Source organism: Sinocyclocheilus rhinocerous, unplaced genomic scaffold (genome assembly GCF_001515625.1).
Source record: "Sinocyclocheilus rhinocerous isolate Xijiao unplaced genomic scaffold, SAMN03320098_v1.1 scaffold567, whole genome shotgun sequence".
Classification (NCBI taxonomy): Eukaryota; Metazoa; Chordata; class Actinopteri; order Cypriniformes; family Cyprinidae; genus Sinocyclocheilus; species Sinocyclocheilus rhinocerous.
Window position 1 is genome coordinate 551,769 of NW_015649134.1, and position 14,130 is coordinate 565,898.

At 37.6% G+C, this 14,130-nt stretch overlaps 1 protein-coding gene across 3 annotated transcripts in view; it reads left to right on the forward strand.

The window, feature by feature from the left end:
- Positions 1-5,346: 5,346 nt before the first annotated feature.
- Positions 5,347-14,130, forward strand: part of LOC107710277 (protein disulfide-isomerase) — a 22,533-nt gene continuing 13,749 nt past the window's right edge. Inside the window, exons 1-4 of one of the 3 annotated variants that reach the window (XM_016515004.1) lie at positions 5,347-5,680; positions 9,939-10,145; positions 11,547-11,680; positions 11,825-11,962. In XM_016515004.1, the coding sequence (XP_016370490.1) occupies positions 5,542-5,680; positions 9,939-10,145; positions 11,547-11,680; positions 11,825-11,962 (618 nt within the window). In that variant the 5' untranslated portion in view covers positions 5,347-5,541. Of the gene's footprint in view, positions 5,681-7,483; positions 7,822-9,938; positions 10,146-11,546; positions 11,681-11,824; positions 11,963-14,130 lie in introns of those variants that run through there. The other 2 variants (XM_016515005.1, XM_016515003.1) reach the window with 2 other exon arrangements.

A 14,130-nucleotide genomic window follows, 5' to 3' on the forward strand; every position in this document is an offset into this window, starting at 1 on the left:
ATATGTAAAATAAAGCAAATGAATACAATGGATTAAACCTTTCGTATGGTGTTTCTGGTTTATACATATTTTGCAGCTAGTTTGACTGCCATGTCATCCTCTTCGAGTACATAACATTTCTCTGAGTTATTTAGAGTAAAAGAAGGAAAAATTCAATGCTGCAAATTGTGGAAAAAATAATGTACTTGGCACAGACAAGAAGAAAGTGTTTCTCATCCTCTATTTGATTCAAGTCACAGTGTTTACATAGTCGCTGTTATTTAGGAAACCAGGATATTTTATGTCTTCCTTTCTCTATTTCTAAGTCGTGGTCACTGAGTCGATATTTTGAAAGAATTTGTCTTTCTTTTAATTGTTCAATAGATAAGTAATTTGCCAATTTTGTGGTTCTGTTTAGGGCCGAATAACATTGGTGTTTGGTTTGGAGGTCAAATTCGTTTTTTAATTTTTCATCATAATTTTACTTTAGATTTTTGTCAATTTCTTTATGAATGTTGGGGTTGTGGTTGGAGTCAGACTCAGCTTGAGTTTCATTCATTAGTTTAAGCACAAGTGTATTTAGAGGATGAGACACTGTGGGAGTTTCATTGGCAAGAAGGGCTTTATATTGAATAGATTCAGTGTCAGATGCCAAAATTGAACAGCTCTTTTTTTGTATTTCAATGTGTAAGGGGTATAAACCCAGTTCAGCCATGCAGGCATTGCTAGAAGTGCCTTTGTTTACCCTTAGAATGTTTTTTGCCACATTTTCGTCTCTACTGCGTCACTTGTGGACACGCGTTCACGACAGTATCATGGCTCGCGTCATGGTACTGTCGTGGACGCGCGTCCAAAGTGACGCAGTAGAGACGAAAATGTGGAATAAAGTCGTTATTTTTGTTTTCTTTGCGCAAAAAAGTATTCTCGTAGCTTCGTAACTTTGGAGTTGAATCACTGATGTCACACGGACTACTTTGTCGATCATCTTGGTACTTTTCTGGACCTTGAATGTGGTAGTTACCTTGCTGTCTATGGGAGGGTCAGAGAGCCCTCAGATTTCATCAAAAATATCTTAAATTGTGTTCCGAAGATGAACGAAGGTCTTACGGGTTTCGAACAACATGAGGGTGAGTAATTAATGACAGAATTTTCATTTTTGGTGAACTAACCCTTTAATACAAAATTTCACTCCTGTACAGTAGAATTGGTTTAATGATTGTGTGATATAATTTGATCCATGTTTTAATTGGTAATTTTAATCTCTCTCTCTCTCTCTCTCTTTGGCCTTACCATCAGAAGAAGAAGAAGAACCTGTGGTTCTCCCCTTAAATGAAACATACTAAACCATGTTTCATATAAATAAGCCACAACAGAAACTGGGAACAAATACACTGATAATATCACTTACGTTATGTATTGAAATTAAGTTTTAATCCTAGCAATCAAGACAGAACTGACACTGCTTTCTTGTTATTATTCAGTAGAGGGGTCAGATGTGATGTTTATGTGTGGCATCTACACATAGTTCAGTTATGCCATCTAGCGGAGAAAAGCTATTATTCACACAATTGGCTGGTTATTGACCAAATTTTATAGATATAGCTTGGTATTGATCTACTTATTTGTTTATTTATTTATTTATTATCTATTCGTTATTTCATTCAGTATAAAGTGTAGTGTAAAAATGACAGCTCTGTGTAAATTATTTTAATTCAAATTTTGCCTTTATAGCCTACATGTTTTCATTATAATTGAGTAGATCTATAAACACAAGATATCTGTTAGTTTCTGCTTAAAAAGGTCATGCATTTGGTATTTCACTGTGTTATTATTAGACTACAATAATGTTAATAAAGTTACTAAGGTCATATATATGCTCTCTCTGATCTCTGATCTCTGATCAAGATTTTTAATGCTCTTATGCTCACCAAGGCTGCATTTATTTGATCAAAAATACAGAAAAAAAACAGTAATATTGTTAAATATTATATTTTAACATTTTTATTATTTATTTTATTATATTATATTTTAATATTTTAATATTACTCCCAGTCTTCAGTGTCACATTGTGTCTCATTCAAGATTTTCAGGATTCTTTGATGGAAAAAAAACTTTAAAAGAACAACATATTCAATATAGAAATCTTTCATAACAATATACACTATACTGTTAAAAAATTAGGGTCTTTCTTTTAAAAAAAATTTATATTTGTTAGAATAGAAATGTTCGTTATTGTTAGAAAATAATTGTATTTTGAATAAATGCTGTTTTTAACTTTTTATTCATCAAAGAATCTATCACAGGTTCCAATCAATCAATCAATCAATCAATCAATCAATCAGTTTCCAACATTGATAATAAATCAGCATATTACAATGATTTCTGAAGGTTCATGTGACACTTAAATCTGGAGAAATGGCTGATGAAAATTCAGCTTTGCATCACAGGAATAAATAGTATTTTAAAGTATATTAAAATAGAAAATATTTGTTTTAAATTGTAATAATATTTCACAATATTATTTCTGTATTTTTGATCAAAAAGATGCAGCCTTGGTGAGCATAATAGACTTATTTAAAAAAGATTTACATTTACTGATTCCAAACCTTTGAACGGCAGTGTGTGTCCATTTTTTCAATATTCCTAAATAATAAAATTGATTTCTTTCAAGATTATTTATTGCAACATGATGATGAAACACTTTTTATTAATTGACAACAGTATATAGTTTGCTTGTGCTATCACAAATGTAGTTACACAGGACAATCAAAATCAATCAATGCAACGTCAGATATGAATCTCTATGCAGAAACTCTAGGTAAGAGCAAAAATGGAGTTAACATGGCAACAGCTGTATTTTTATCCTTGATCAAAAGAAAAATCATTTGCCATCTCCCAATACCCATATGTGGCCGGCATTGTGCTGATTAGAGAACAATTACAGCTTAAAGGGGTCATATGACGTTGCTAAAAATAACATTATTTGGTGTAATGAAATGTGTTTATGCGGTTTAAGGTAAAAAAAAACACATTATTTTCCACATACTGTACATTATTGTTTCTCCTCTATGCCCCGCCTTTCTGAAACGCGTCGAACCAAACAAAGTAGTTTCGCATTCACAACGAAACACAGCATCACACACGGCGGCCTTGAGTGGGCGGAGGCCTGCGGGCTAGAGTGAGCAGCGGCCGGGCTAGAGTGAGCGGCTTGCCGGCGGATTCGACGAAGGAGCTTGCGGCAACCACATGTGACGACCCCGGGCTGGACTCTGCTTCGTCCACGGTGAAAGATGATCCGGCGATCCACAGCGCAAAGTTGATGTATTTCCTCAGCGACCAGCACGGATCAGCTCCAGGCATGACGAAGCGGATATCGTCCTCTTTTGGAAGGCCAAACAAAGTAGTTTTGCTTTCACAACAAAACACAGCGTCTTCACGACATGGCGGCAGCAACAATACTACAGTTTACTATAATACTACAGTAACAAGTTACGCCTTCGTTCTTTGCGTGAACATTTGGCCGGTGTTATGCAAATCTTCCCACATCGTGACGTAGACGTGGGGGCGTGTTAGAACGAGCCGTTTTAGGTAGTCATGATTGACTCTTTAACTTTTATAAAGAATATCTCTTTGGATTTGAGACTTTAGTCTTTGCAACTTTACAGATCTTCTTTATGCACCAAGAGCTTGTAACACTTCAAAGAGAAAGGAAAAATTTAAATCGCATCATATGACCCCTTTAACTGAATTTCTATGTCTCTGCTATGACTGTTTAAATAGCAAGCGAGAGATGATCAGGTCCTTCGTCTCTGCATTAAGTTTCATCTGACTTGTCCATTTGCTGATTTTTGGTGCTTTTATTATGATGACATGCTAAGTGAATCAGGAACTGCAACATTAATGGAACAGATTTTTTCTTAATCTTTCAAAAGATTACATTTGTCACAAGTTTACAATGCTGAATGAAATATTTTCCCTATTGCCATGTAAATTAAACAAAGCATTTGTTTTCCTTAGCTGACAATTCTTTGTTAACCAAACAGAGCTAGTGTTACTTCCTGTTACTAACACCTCTAAGCCAACAAGATCTCACCATACAGTTTGCTGATAATTACTCTGTAAATTTGTGAATGTTTCTCTAGAGCAGAAAACCGTCTGAAAAACAGTCAGCTTACATGCGTAATATTGTTTCATTGTCATTGTAAAGTTAGCTATATATCAAAGTTAGTGGGGTCACAGCAATTCTTGATAATAGCAACAGAAGAAAAAAAATAGTCCTGGTCTATCATCATCATTTATTTCAGGGAAACCAGTTTTGAGGAAACTGAATTCCAGTTGCAAAGAGCCTGCACTGTGTTTTCTGTTTGTGGTCTTAAAATACCTTTCTTTCTTTCTTTCTTTTTAGGTTTATGGCATGACATCACTGACTGATTGTGACATCACTGAATTTATTAAATGCATAAGCTATAAAGTTATCTATCTCTTCTCAAATCAGACTGTGTGAGATATTATATGCTATTATTATTTTAATTTGCAAATCATGCTTATTTTATCAAGATATGATAATAACATACTGAGGTTAATGCATTTGGAGTTTTATCACAAGACTTCTACAAACTATTTCAAAGGTCTATATCATATAATGTGTGATGCAAACCAACTGAACATAACACACTATATGATCCATAGTGTATAAGTGATAGTGGGCCATTTCCTGTATCAGTTCATTCTTTTATCCACTGTTTGGCACAATCAACAGCATGCAAATCTTTAGTCTATGTGTTGGCACGACAGTATATAAGATTCTCTTCTTATCTCACCTTTCATATAACGACAAATCTCTAAAGCGGGATTTTGCAAATTTAGGTGCATTGACTACTTTAATCTTGACTGTTGTGTTATACAATAAGCCCATGCATTTTAATTCTTGATTTGATAAAGTTGTAGTAAAATGACCATGGTTACTAAACGGATAGGATAGTATTTTGAGTTAGGGTGTTTCCTTAATACAGCCTCAAACATGCAAAGAAACCCTAAATAGAAATTACGGATCCTACTATTGTTCAGGGATTGGCACATGAATATTAAATAGAATATGCTCGCGTTCGTTCCTGGGTGTTCAGTCACGCAGTCAAATTAATATTAATAAGCCCAGTTAATTCGCCAGTTGACAGGCCATCACGTAGCGACGTCTGCCTTTCGCAGACAGTGCTAGAGGCGGAACGTCACGTTGCGTTGCGTAAATAATAGTCATGAGCCAAGCATTCGCCGTAGTAGGATTTGTAAATTCGTATTCGAGACTGGCAGATTCACTTCCAGGTGCTAGGAGACGCGCGGTCCACTCACAATTCAACACGAACTGCCTTCAGCCTCATAAATGCGCATGCGCAGCAGCGCTGTCCTCTCTGTTTCCTGCACACACTGCCACGTTATTAGCGGCAGACACAACATTCAAGCGATACTTCAGACTGTTAAAGGTGAAAGACGACCCGCCGGGCTAACAGTCTCCCCGGTTTCCATCACTGTTTTAGCAATAGTTGACTCGTTTGGAGGTGATCCGAGATGCTGAAGTTGTTGATTGTGTGCGCACTGGCCGCTATTAGCGCGGCTGATATCCCCGAAGAGGAGGACGTGCTCGTACTGAAGAAAAGTAACTTCGAGGAGGCGCTCAAAACTTACCCAAATATCCTTGTTGAGTTTTGTAAGTAGTCGCCAACGTTGTTTGGCTTGTCGTTGCTGTGTTTATGTCGATAGCTTGTGCATGAGGAAAATGCCAAACGAAACCAACTCTCAGTGAAATGGCAGTTTGTTTTTCATTCTTCGTCTTGATTTGCTGCAGCAATACTTAATCTCATGCAGTCGTGACTTAAGTAACAGACATGTGCTAACCAAATCTGAATTATTAAAAAAAAAAAAAGAACGCAATTTTGTAAGCGTTCAGAGAAGTGGTCCCAATGTAGTGATTTGAAGACGTCTTTGCCACTAACGTTAGCTTCAAAACGCTCTATTTTGACAAAACAATAGTACAGTGAATCCTTTTACTGATAATGCATTCGATTCAAGTTGGTAGATTATTACATTTGTCACAAGTTTACAATGCTGAATGAAATATTTTCCCTATTGCCATGTAAATTAAACAAAGCATTTGTTTTCCTTAGCTGACAATTCTTTGTTAACCAAACAGAGCTAGTGTTACTTCCTGTTACTAACACCTCTAAGCCAACAAGATCTCACCATACAGTTTGCTGATAATTACTCTGTAAATTTGTGAATGTTTCTCTAGAGCAGAAAACCGTCTGAAAAACAGTCAGCTTACATGCGTAATATTGTTTCATTGTCATTGTAAAGTTAGCTATATATCAAAGTTAGTGGGGTCACAGCAATTCTTGATAATAGCAACAGAAGAAAAAAAATAGTCCTGGTCTATCATCATCATTTATTTCAGGGAAACCAGTTTTGAGGAAACTGAATTCCAGTTGCAAAGAGCCTGCACTGTGTTTTCTGTTTGTGGTCTTAAAATACCTTTCTTTCTTTCTTTCTTTTTAGGTTTATGGCATGACATCACTGACTGATTGTGACATCACTGAATTTATTAAATGCATAAGCTATAAAGTTATCTATCTCTTCTCAAATCAGACTGTGTGAGATATTATATGCTATTATTATTTTAATTTGCAAATCATGCTTATTTTATCAAGATATGATAATAACATACTGAGGTTAATGCATTTGGAGTTTTATCACAAGACTTCTACAAACTATTTCAAAGGTCTATATCATATAATGTGTGATGCAAACCAACTGAACATAACACACTATATGATCCATAGTGTATAAGTGATAGTGGGCCATTTCCTGTATCAGTTCATTCTTTTATCCACTGTTTGGCACAATCAACAGCATGCAAATCTTTAGTCTATGTGTTGGCACGACAGTATATAAGATTCTCTTCTTATCTCACCTTTCATATAACGACAAATCTCTAAAGCGGGATTTTGCAAATTTAGGTGCATTGACTACTTTAATCTTGACTGTTGTGTTATACAATAAGCCCATGCATTTTAATTCTTGATTTGATAAAGTTGTAGTAAAATGACCATGGTTACTAAACGGATAGGATAGTATTTTGAGTTAGGGTGTTTCCTTAATACAGCCTCAAACATGCAAAGAAACCCTAAATAGAAATTACGGATCCTACTATTGTTCAGGGATTGGCACATGAATATTAAATAGAATATGCTCGCGTTCGTTCCTGGGTGTTCAGTCACGCAGTCAAATTAATATTAATAAGCCCAGTTAATTCGCCAGTTGACAGGCCATCACGTAGCGACGTCTGCCTTTCGCAGACAGTGCTAGAGGCGGAACGTCACGTTGCGTTGCGTAAATAATAGTCATGAGCCAAGCATTCGCCGTAGTAGGATTTGTAAATTCGTATTCGAGACTGGCAGATTCACTTCCAGGTGCTAGGAGACGCGCGGTCCACTCACAATTCAACACGAACTGCCTTCAGCCTCATAAATGCGCATGCGCAGCAGCGCTGTCCTCTCTGTTTCCTGCACACACTGCCACGTTATTAGCGGCAGACACAACATTCAAGCGATACTTCAGACTGTTAAAGGTGAAAGACGACCCGCCGGGCTAACAGTCTCCCCGGTTTCCATCACTGTTTTAGCAATAGTTGACTCGTTTGGAGGTGATCCGAGATGCTGAAGTTGTTGATTGTGTGCGCACTGGCCGCTATGAGCGCGGCTGATATCGCTGAGGAGGAGGACGTGCTCGTACTGAAGAAAAGTAACTTCGAGGAGGCGCTCAAAACTTACCCAAATATCCTTGTTGAGTTTTGTAAGTAGTCGCCAACGTTGTTTGGCTTGTCGTTGCTGTGTTTATGTCGATAGCTTGTGCATGAGGAAAATGCCAAACGAAACCAACTCTCAGTGAAATGGCAGTTTGTTTTTCATTCTTCGTCTTGATTTGCTGCAGCAATACTTAATCTCATGCAGTCGTGACTTAAGTAACAGACATGTGCTAACCAAATATGAATTATTAAAAAAAAAAAAAGAACGCAATTTTGTAAGCGTTCAGAGAAGTGGTCCCAATGTAGTGATTTGAAGACGTCTTTGCCACTAACGTTAGCTTCAAAACGCTCTATTTTGACAAAACAATAGTACAGTGAATCCTTTTACTGATAATGCATTCGATTCAAGTTGGTAGATTTGTGAGTCCGTATTTAGAGCGACAGCAGCCTTGGAACGGTAGCTCTGAGTTGCTTCAGTGTTTAAAATAGATAAACAAATGCAAAGCATTGATTTGCACTTTCACTTGTTTTTCGATTTCCGAGTGCGTTGTTTTTCGGTTTCACCACTTAATGCAAATGAGATGCAGCATGTTATGGGCACGCATGAATGAGTTTCCAACCTGAAAAGACTTCTCAAACTTGTGTGTAACCGGGCTCTTGGGTTAGTTTATTTGCGCTTTACTGGGCTAAATTCATTGGACGCTCTCAAAGTATTTCCTGGTACAGGGACCTGATAGACTCTCAAGTTGGCCAATCACTGGCGTCCACGAGTGTTTCGTCATAATGAGAGACGTGACAGCGTCTAATATGGGCAGGACATTCAAGCGGCCCTGCGCTAGGTTGACGTGTACATTCAGTAAAAGAACTTTTGATGCACATTGAATTTGTGGAATTTAAAAACACTTCTCATGTGAACAATGTAATCAAAGCGTAAACTGTAGTCATTCATTAGTGTTTTTATTTGGTAAAGATTGTAAAAGGAGTATGATGCATATGTGGATTTTTATTAGCTCTATGAACTTTGGACTTTACTCTAATAACATGCCATGTTGTGAGATGATGTGTTGAGGAAGATTAGGGTAATAAGTTTGACCTACTTATTTAATTTATCCAATTTTACTGGGTTTGAATACCCAAATAAAACAACATGCTTTTTAGTCAAACACCATTAAAGGTGACTGACTTATGAAAATCTGACTTTTCTAGGTTTTAAGTGCTATAATCAGGACCCCGGTGCATCTACCAATCAAGGAAATGTGAAAAATATTAACTCAGTAACTTTGTTTTGATAAGCTTTTTTTCTGCAAGTGTCTGAAAAAAGGAGCAAGTCTGATCTCGCTCCCCTAGTGACGTTGCAAAGGGATCTCATTATAATATTACCGCCCCTTAATCTGTAAGTTTCCACCCACAGCGCGTCATTTTGATTTCACAAGCGACAACGGTGTACCAGTTCTAATGCCATGGCGAAAGTTTGAGTAAAACATGCTACATGTTCTGGCTTTGGCTGCATAGACAAGCACTGAACACTATTTAGATTCCCAGCCTCAGAGGAAACAACAGAGCTGTGGATTTTATTAATTTACTGTATATTGCTGCTGCCACACAGATCTAAAATAAACACTGTTTTTGGAACTTATGCGTGTTTTTAACGTAAACTTGTGTGTGAATGAGAACTTAGTTTAGTACTCGCATGCTAGCCACAGCCACTTTCTGTCCGTGTGCTTTCGATGTGTGCACTCAGAAAACCGTATATCAGAAGTTTAAACTAATATGGTTTAAAATGCATGATTTCAGCGCGATAATCAGAACCAAAACAGATGTTTTTAGCAGGTAATGGTGCAGCTCTATTCTGGAAAAGGGGGCGGGGAGCAGCAGCTCATTTGCATTTAAAGAGACATGCTCTAATACAGCGTGTTTCTGCATCCACTCAAAATGATATAATAAATGATTTGTGGGGTATTTTGAGCTAAAACGTCAGTTACATTCTGGGGACCCCTGAGACTTCTATTACATATTGTAAAAAGGGGTATTATGTCACCTTTAACACATTCATTCAGACAAATTACTGCTAATGTGGTTTGTGAGTAAATGAATGTTATTGACTTTAAATGCAGTGGCCGTAAATGTCAGATTTATTCAATTAAAATTTTTTTGCTTATTGCAGATGCACCTTGGTGTGGGCACTGCAAGGCCCTGGTCCCCGAATATGCTAAAGCAGCAGGTATGCTGAAAGCTGAAGGCACAGACATCAGACTTGCTAAGGTGGATGCAACAGAGGAATCTGAGCTTGCTCAGGAGTTTGGTGTTCGTGGATATCCCACCATCAAGTTCTTCAAGGGAGGAGAGAAGGAGAACCCCAAGGAGTATTCTGGTGAGAGATATCAGCCGCAATTTTCCTACATAATATCCATGATCCTTCTTTGTGTATGGACTACTACTAGACAGCTCTAGAAAGCTCTTCAGCTTTTGACTTGTACTTTTGTGTGTAAAAAAACCCCAAAAAAAACATACCATGATTAACAAAATCATTATCATTTTAAACAAAACCGGATAGAAGGAAGTCAGTGAGTGTACAAACAGTTCTAACTGGTTTGTTTTGGTTGGAATCGCTTAAGTGTAACTGAGCTGTATTTATGCCATCTTATACTGTAAACCATATTTCAGTTTAGACAGGTCAGTAGTCTGCATACCATGAATGTAAGTGCTAACTGCTGAAGACGTGCATGTCATTCTGTACGTGGAAGCCCTGCCTTCCAGGCTGTTTGTATAAGGCCCCTTCCCCCTTTCCTTCAACGTGCAGTTCCTCACGATGCCTGTGGTCTGGTTGCTGTAGGCTGCTCTCCATGGCTGTGTTTATTACTGTCGTGCTCCTGCAAACCAGACCAGCCTCAGCAAATGTAAGTTCCAGGACTTTCAAGAGTCTTAAGGTCTAAAAAAAAAAAAAGAGAGAATTTCCACACACTTTTCAGATTCCTTGTGGGATTACAGAAAACACAATTCCAGATTTTTAATCTTTGTCTTATCCTCGATGGAAGGACTCTATCAGGGCGTAAGGTGTTCTCATAAGAACTCATATGAACTGCAGTTTAATTGTTGACGTGTCGCATAAGTAGTTCCTGCTGTAACCTGTGTTGCTCACTCTTCACTCGTTTAAAAAGTACATAATTAGGACTACCTTTGAAACTGTGACATGTCATTCGCATTGATGTGTCAGTCCTGCCCTGTAGTCATAAATGATCATAGATGGATGAGGATACATGGAAGGAGCACTTGAGCTACATTTAATCTGTATTTAATAGTTTTATATAATAAATGTTTGTTTGTTTGTTTCATTTTTTTGTTTAATTATCAGTGTATTATTTCTGTAGCTCAAACAGTAGAACAAGGAATTAGAACACCAAGGTCGCATGCTGATTTCCAAATGAATGCATGAACTGATCAAATATATGCCTGAAATGCAGTGAAGGTGCTTTGCAAAAAAAAAAAAATGTGCCAAATGTGTAAATGTAGCACATCTCCTATAGTCAAGTCACCTTTATTTATATAGCGCTTTTAACAATACAGATTGTGTCAAAGCAACTGAACAGCATTAATTAGGAAAATAGTGTCAATAATGCAAAATGACAATAGTAAACACAAATTTTTCAGTTAAAGCTATAGTTGCTATGACACTTTTTTTTTTCTTCTTTTTTTCTCTATGCATGTACAAGAGTTTGCTTGATACCACCAGGTTCTTTTGTCCCACTATGACATGCTCATGCTCTGTCTACAGCTGGCCGACAGGCTGATGACATTGTCAACTGGCTGAAAAAGCGAACTGGCCCTGCAGCCACTACTTTAAGTGATGTGACACAGGCAGAGTCTCTTATTGCTGATAATGAGGTTGCAGTCATTGGATTCTTTAAGGTAAATGTCATTCTTTTCGTCAGCTAGTTTAGTTTGGGGTGTTTTTTAAATAATATTTAAAAAACACCCCAAACTAAACTAACTATACTTATAATATAATATAATTATTGTTGTTTTTTTTCTTAATTTTTTCTGTCTCTGCAGGATGTTGAATCAGAAGATGCCAAGGCCTTCATTAAAACCGCAGAGGCTGTGGATGACATCCCCTTTGGCATCACCTCAGATGATGCAGTCATTTCAAAGTTTGAAGTTGCCAAGGATGGTGTTGTTCTTTTTAAGAAGGTACATATGTTCTCTACTGTGTAACTCTTCTGACTAAATTTCAGACGACTTCTTAATATTTGCATATAACGTGTTATTAATGGGTAGTAGCTTGGAGTGTGACGAGATCTCATGCTACAAAATTGTGATATTAAAACATAACAATATTTCTCAAGGTGAAAAGCTGTTCCAAACAATGCCACAGCAGAACTGTTGTGCATATCTGATCAACACAGCGGTGTTTTGTTACTGAATGAATCAAGTGAGCCAATGATTTAGTGAGCCATTCATAAAGAGTCACTTGCTTTGTTCCTGAATCAATCCGTTTGAACAAAGGTTGAATGAATGACTGAGTAACTTGTAGATTAAGTCAGTGAATAGCTGCCAACTACTGGAGTTTTTTTTTTTTAAGCATTTCATATTTCAATATAATTTTTTTTTAAATGCACATTTTTTTAACATTATTCAGTGTTGAATCAAAAATTCAAAATATTTCTAAAGCTGCTTTTTGTACTGTATTTAATTCTTTACTTGTCTAATTCAATGATTTTAAATGATCTTTTGGGGTGTAATTTGTCAGCCAAAATTGATGTGCGATTAATTTGCAGTTAATTTAATTAATTGGCATTACATGTAATTAATTCCATATTAAAAAACAGGACTATCAAGTGATTACTTTTATTTTTTTAGTTACATTTGTGTAAATGAGTTCAGTTAGAAGGTCACTGCTTCAATCAGAAGTTAGAAGCTTATGCATGGTTCATGCACAGTTATAAGGTCTGACAAAACTCGTGTGAAATCATACAGGAGGGAAGCCAGTCAGTGTTTGGATATTGGTCTTTTACTGTATCTGATGATTCATGCACAAAGTAGAACTGAAGTGACTTTCATTGCAAGGTAATTTTCAAAATCCGCCAGCGTTGTTTTGTGTGACTTTCAGTCAGATAAAAGACGATTTCTTAAAAATAGTGTTAACTCTTGTCTCGTGAGCTAAGTGTATTGTCACATACCTATTAGTAGCAGGGTTGCCATGTCCCAGGCTCGAATGGTGGCCCGGAAAGTGAGTGTGATTTTCAAAAGTGGGGCCCTCGATGTTGGTTCTGTACCAAGCCCAAGAATTGTTGTTTGCGGCCCTGGGTAGTTGTATTAAACTATATAGTACTATTTGACATCACAAGGGATCAAAACAATCACAGGCTTTTTCATCTTTCCTGAATTAAACTCGCAAGGAGGTGATAACATTGTCAACTCAATATCAGGCTCTTGAGGCTATTTAGATTATGTAATCCATAAGAGTCCATACTTTTTCATGTCCTCAGTGCAGCCATAGTAACATGATCCTGCTGCACTTGTGATAGTCTCATCTGGCAACACTGCTGTTGCTATTATTGGTCTTTGCTCGACCATGAAATGTATTTGGTTTGCTGGTTCTTGCTGGTTCAAGCAGACCACAGATCTCCCCCTTGACCTTTGAATCGGGGTGCTCCGATTGATCGGCTACCGATCACTATCGGCCGATAATCACGTTGGGATGTTTGATCGGTGGTCTCTAAGAAGGCATGCACAATCGAGGCAGTGTCACATCGTCACTAAAGTTTATAAATTGCATTACTTTTTAATTCTTGCCGGTGTTTAATCATTCAGCGCTCGCGTGCTCTCCTGGAGACTGTGCGCGCTCATGCACACTCGCAGCGCACGCACATAATGCCAAGTTCACATTATTCCGTTTGCAGTGCATACATGGTGCGTATTTTTTCCGCGCTCCTGTTAACTGATTAAAGCGTTCACACTGCACACGGTTGCGGTCCGGCAGTGCGTTCAGTAGCGGTGCGTCTGCAGCAGTGCAGAGATCGTTTCCGTACCGAGTCTGTTTGCTGCGCTTCAAGCGCTGAGCATGGCTTTTTGGCTAGGTTTAAAGGGAAAGAGCACTTTTAGATAGAAGGCAATAATAGATGGCACTCGTGGAGGTAGGAAAACAAAGTTCTTTATGAACGTGAAAGATTGTATTACTGTACTTTGTAAAAAAAGAATTGCAATGCTGAAAAAGCATTTTCAGTGACAATTTTGGGATTTGAAACCAAAATAATGGATAAATGTTGTTTGTGGTAAATGGCCACGGATCAGTAGCAGACTCCTGTGTGAAAGCTGCTTCCCCTCTCACAAGAGTCACCTAAGAGGGGAATTCCCCC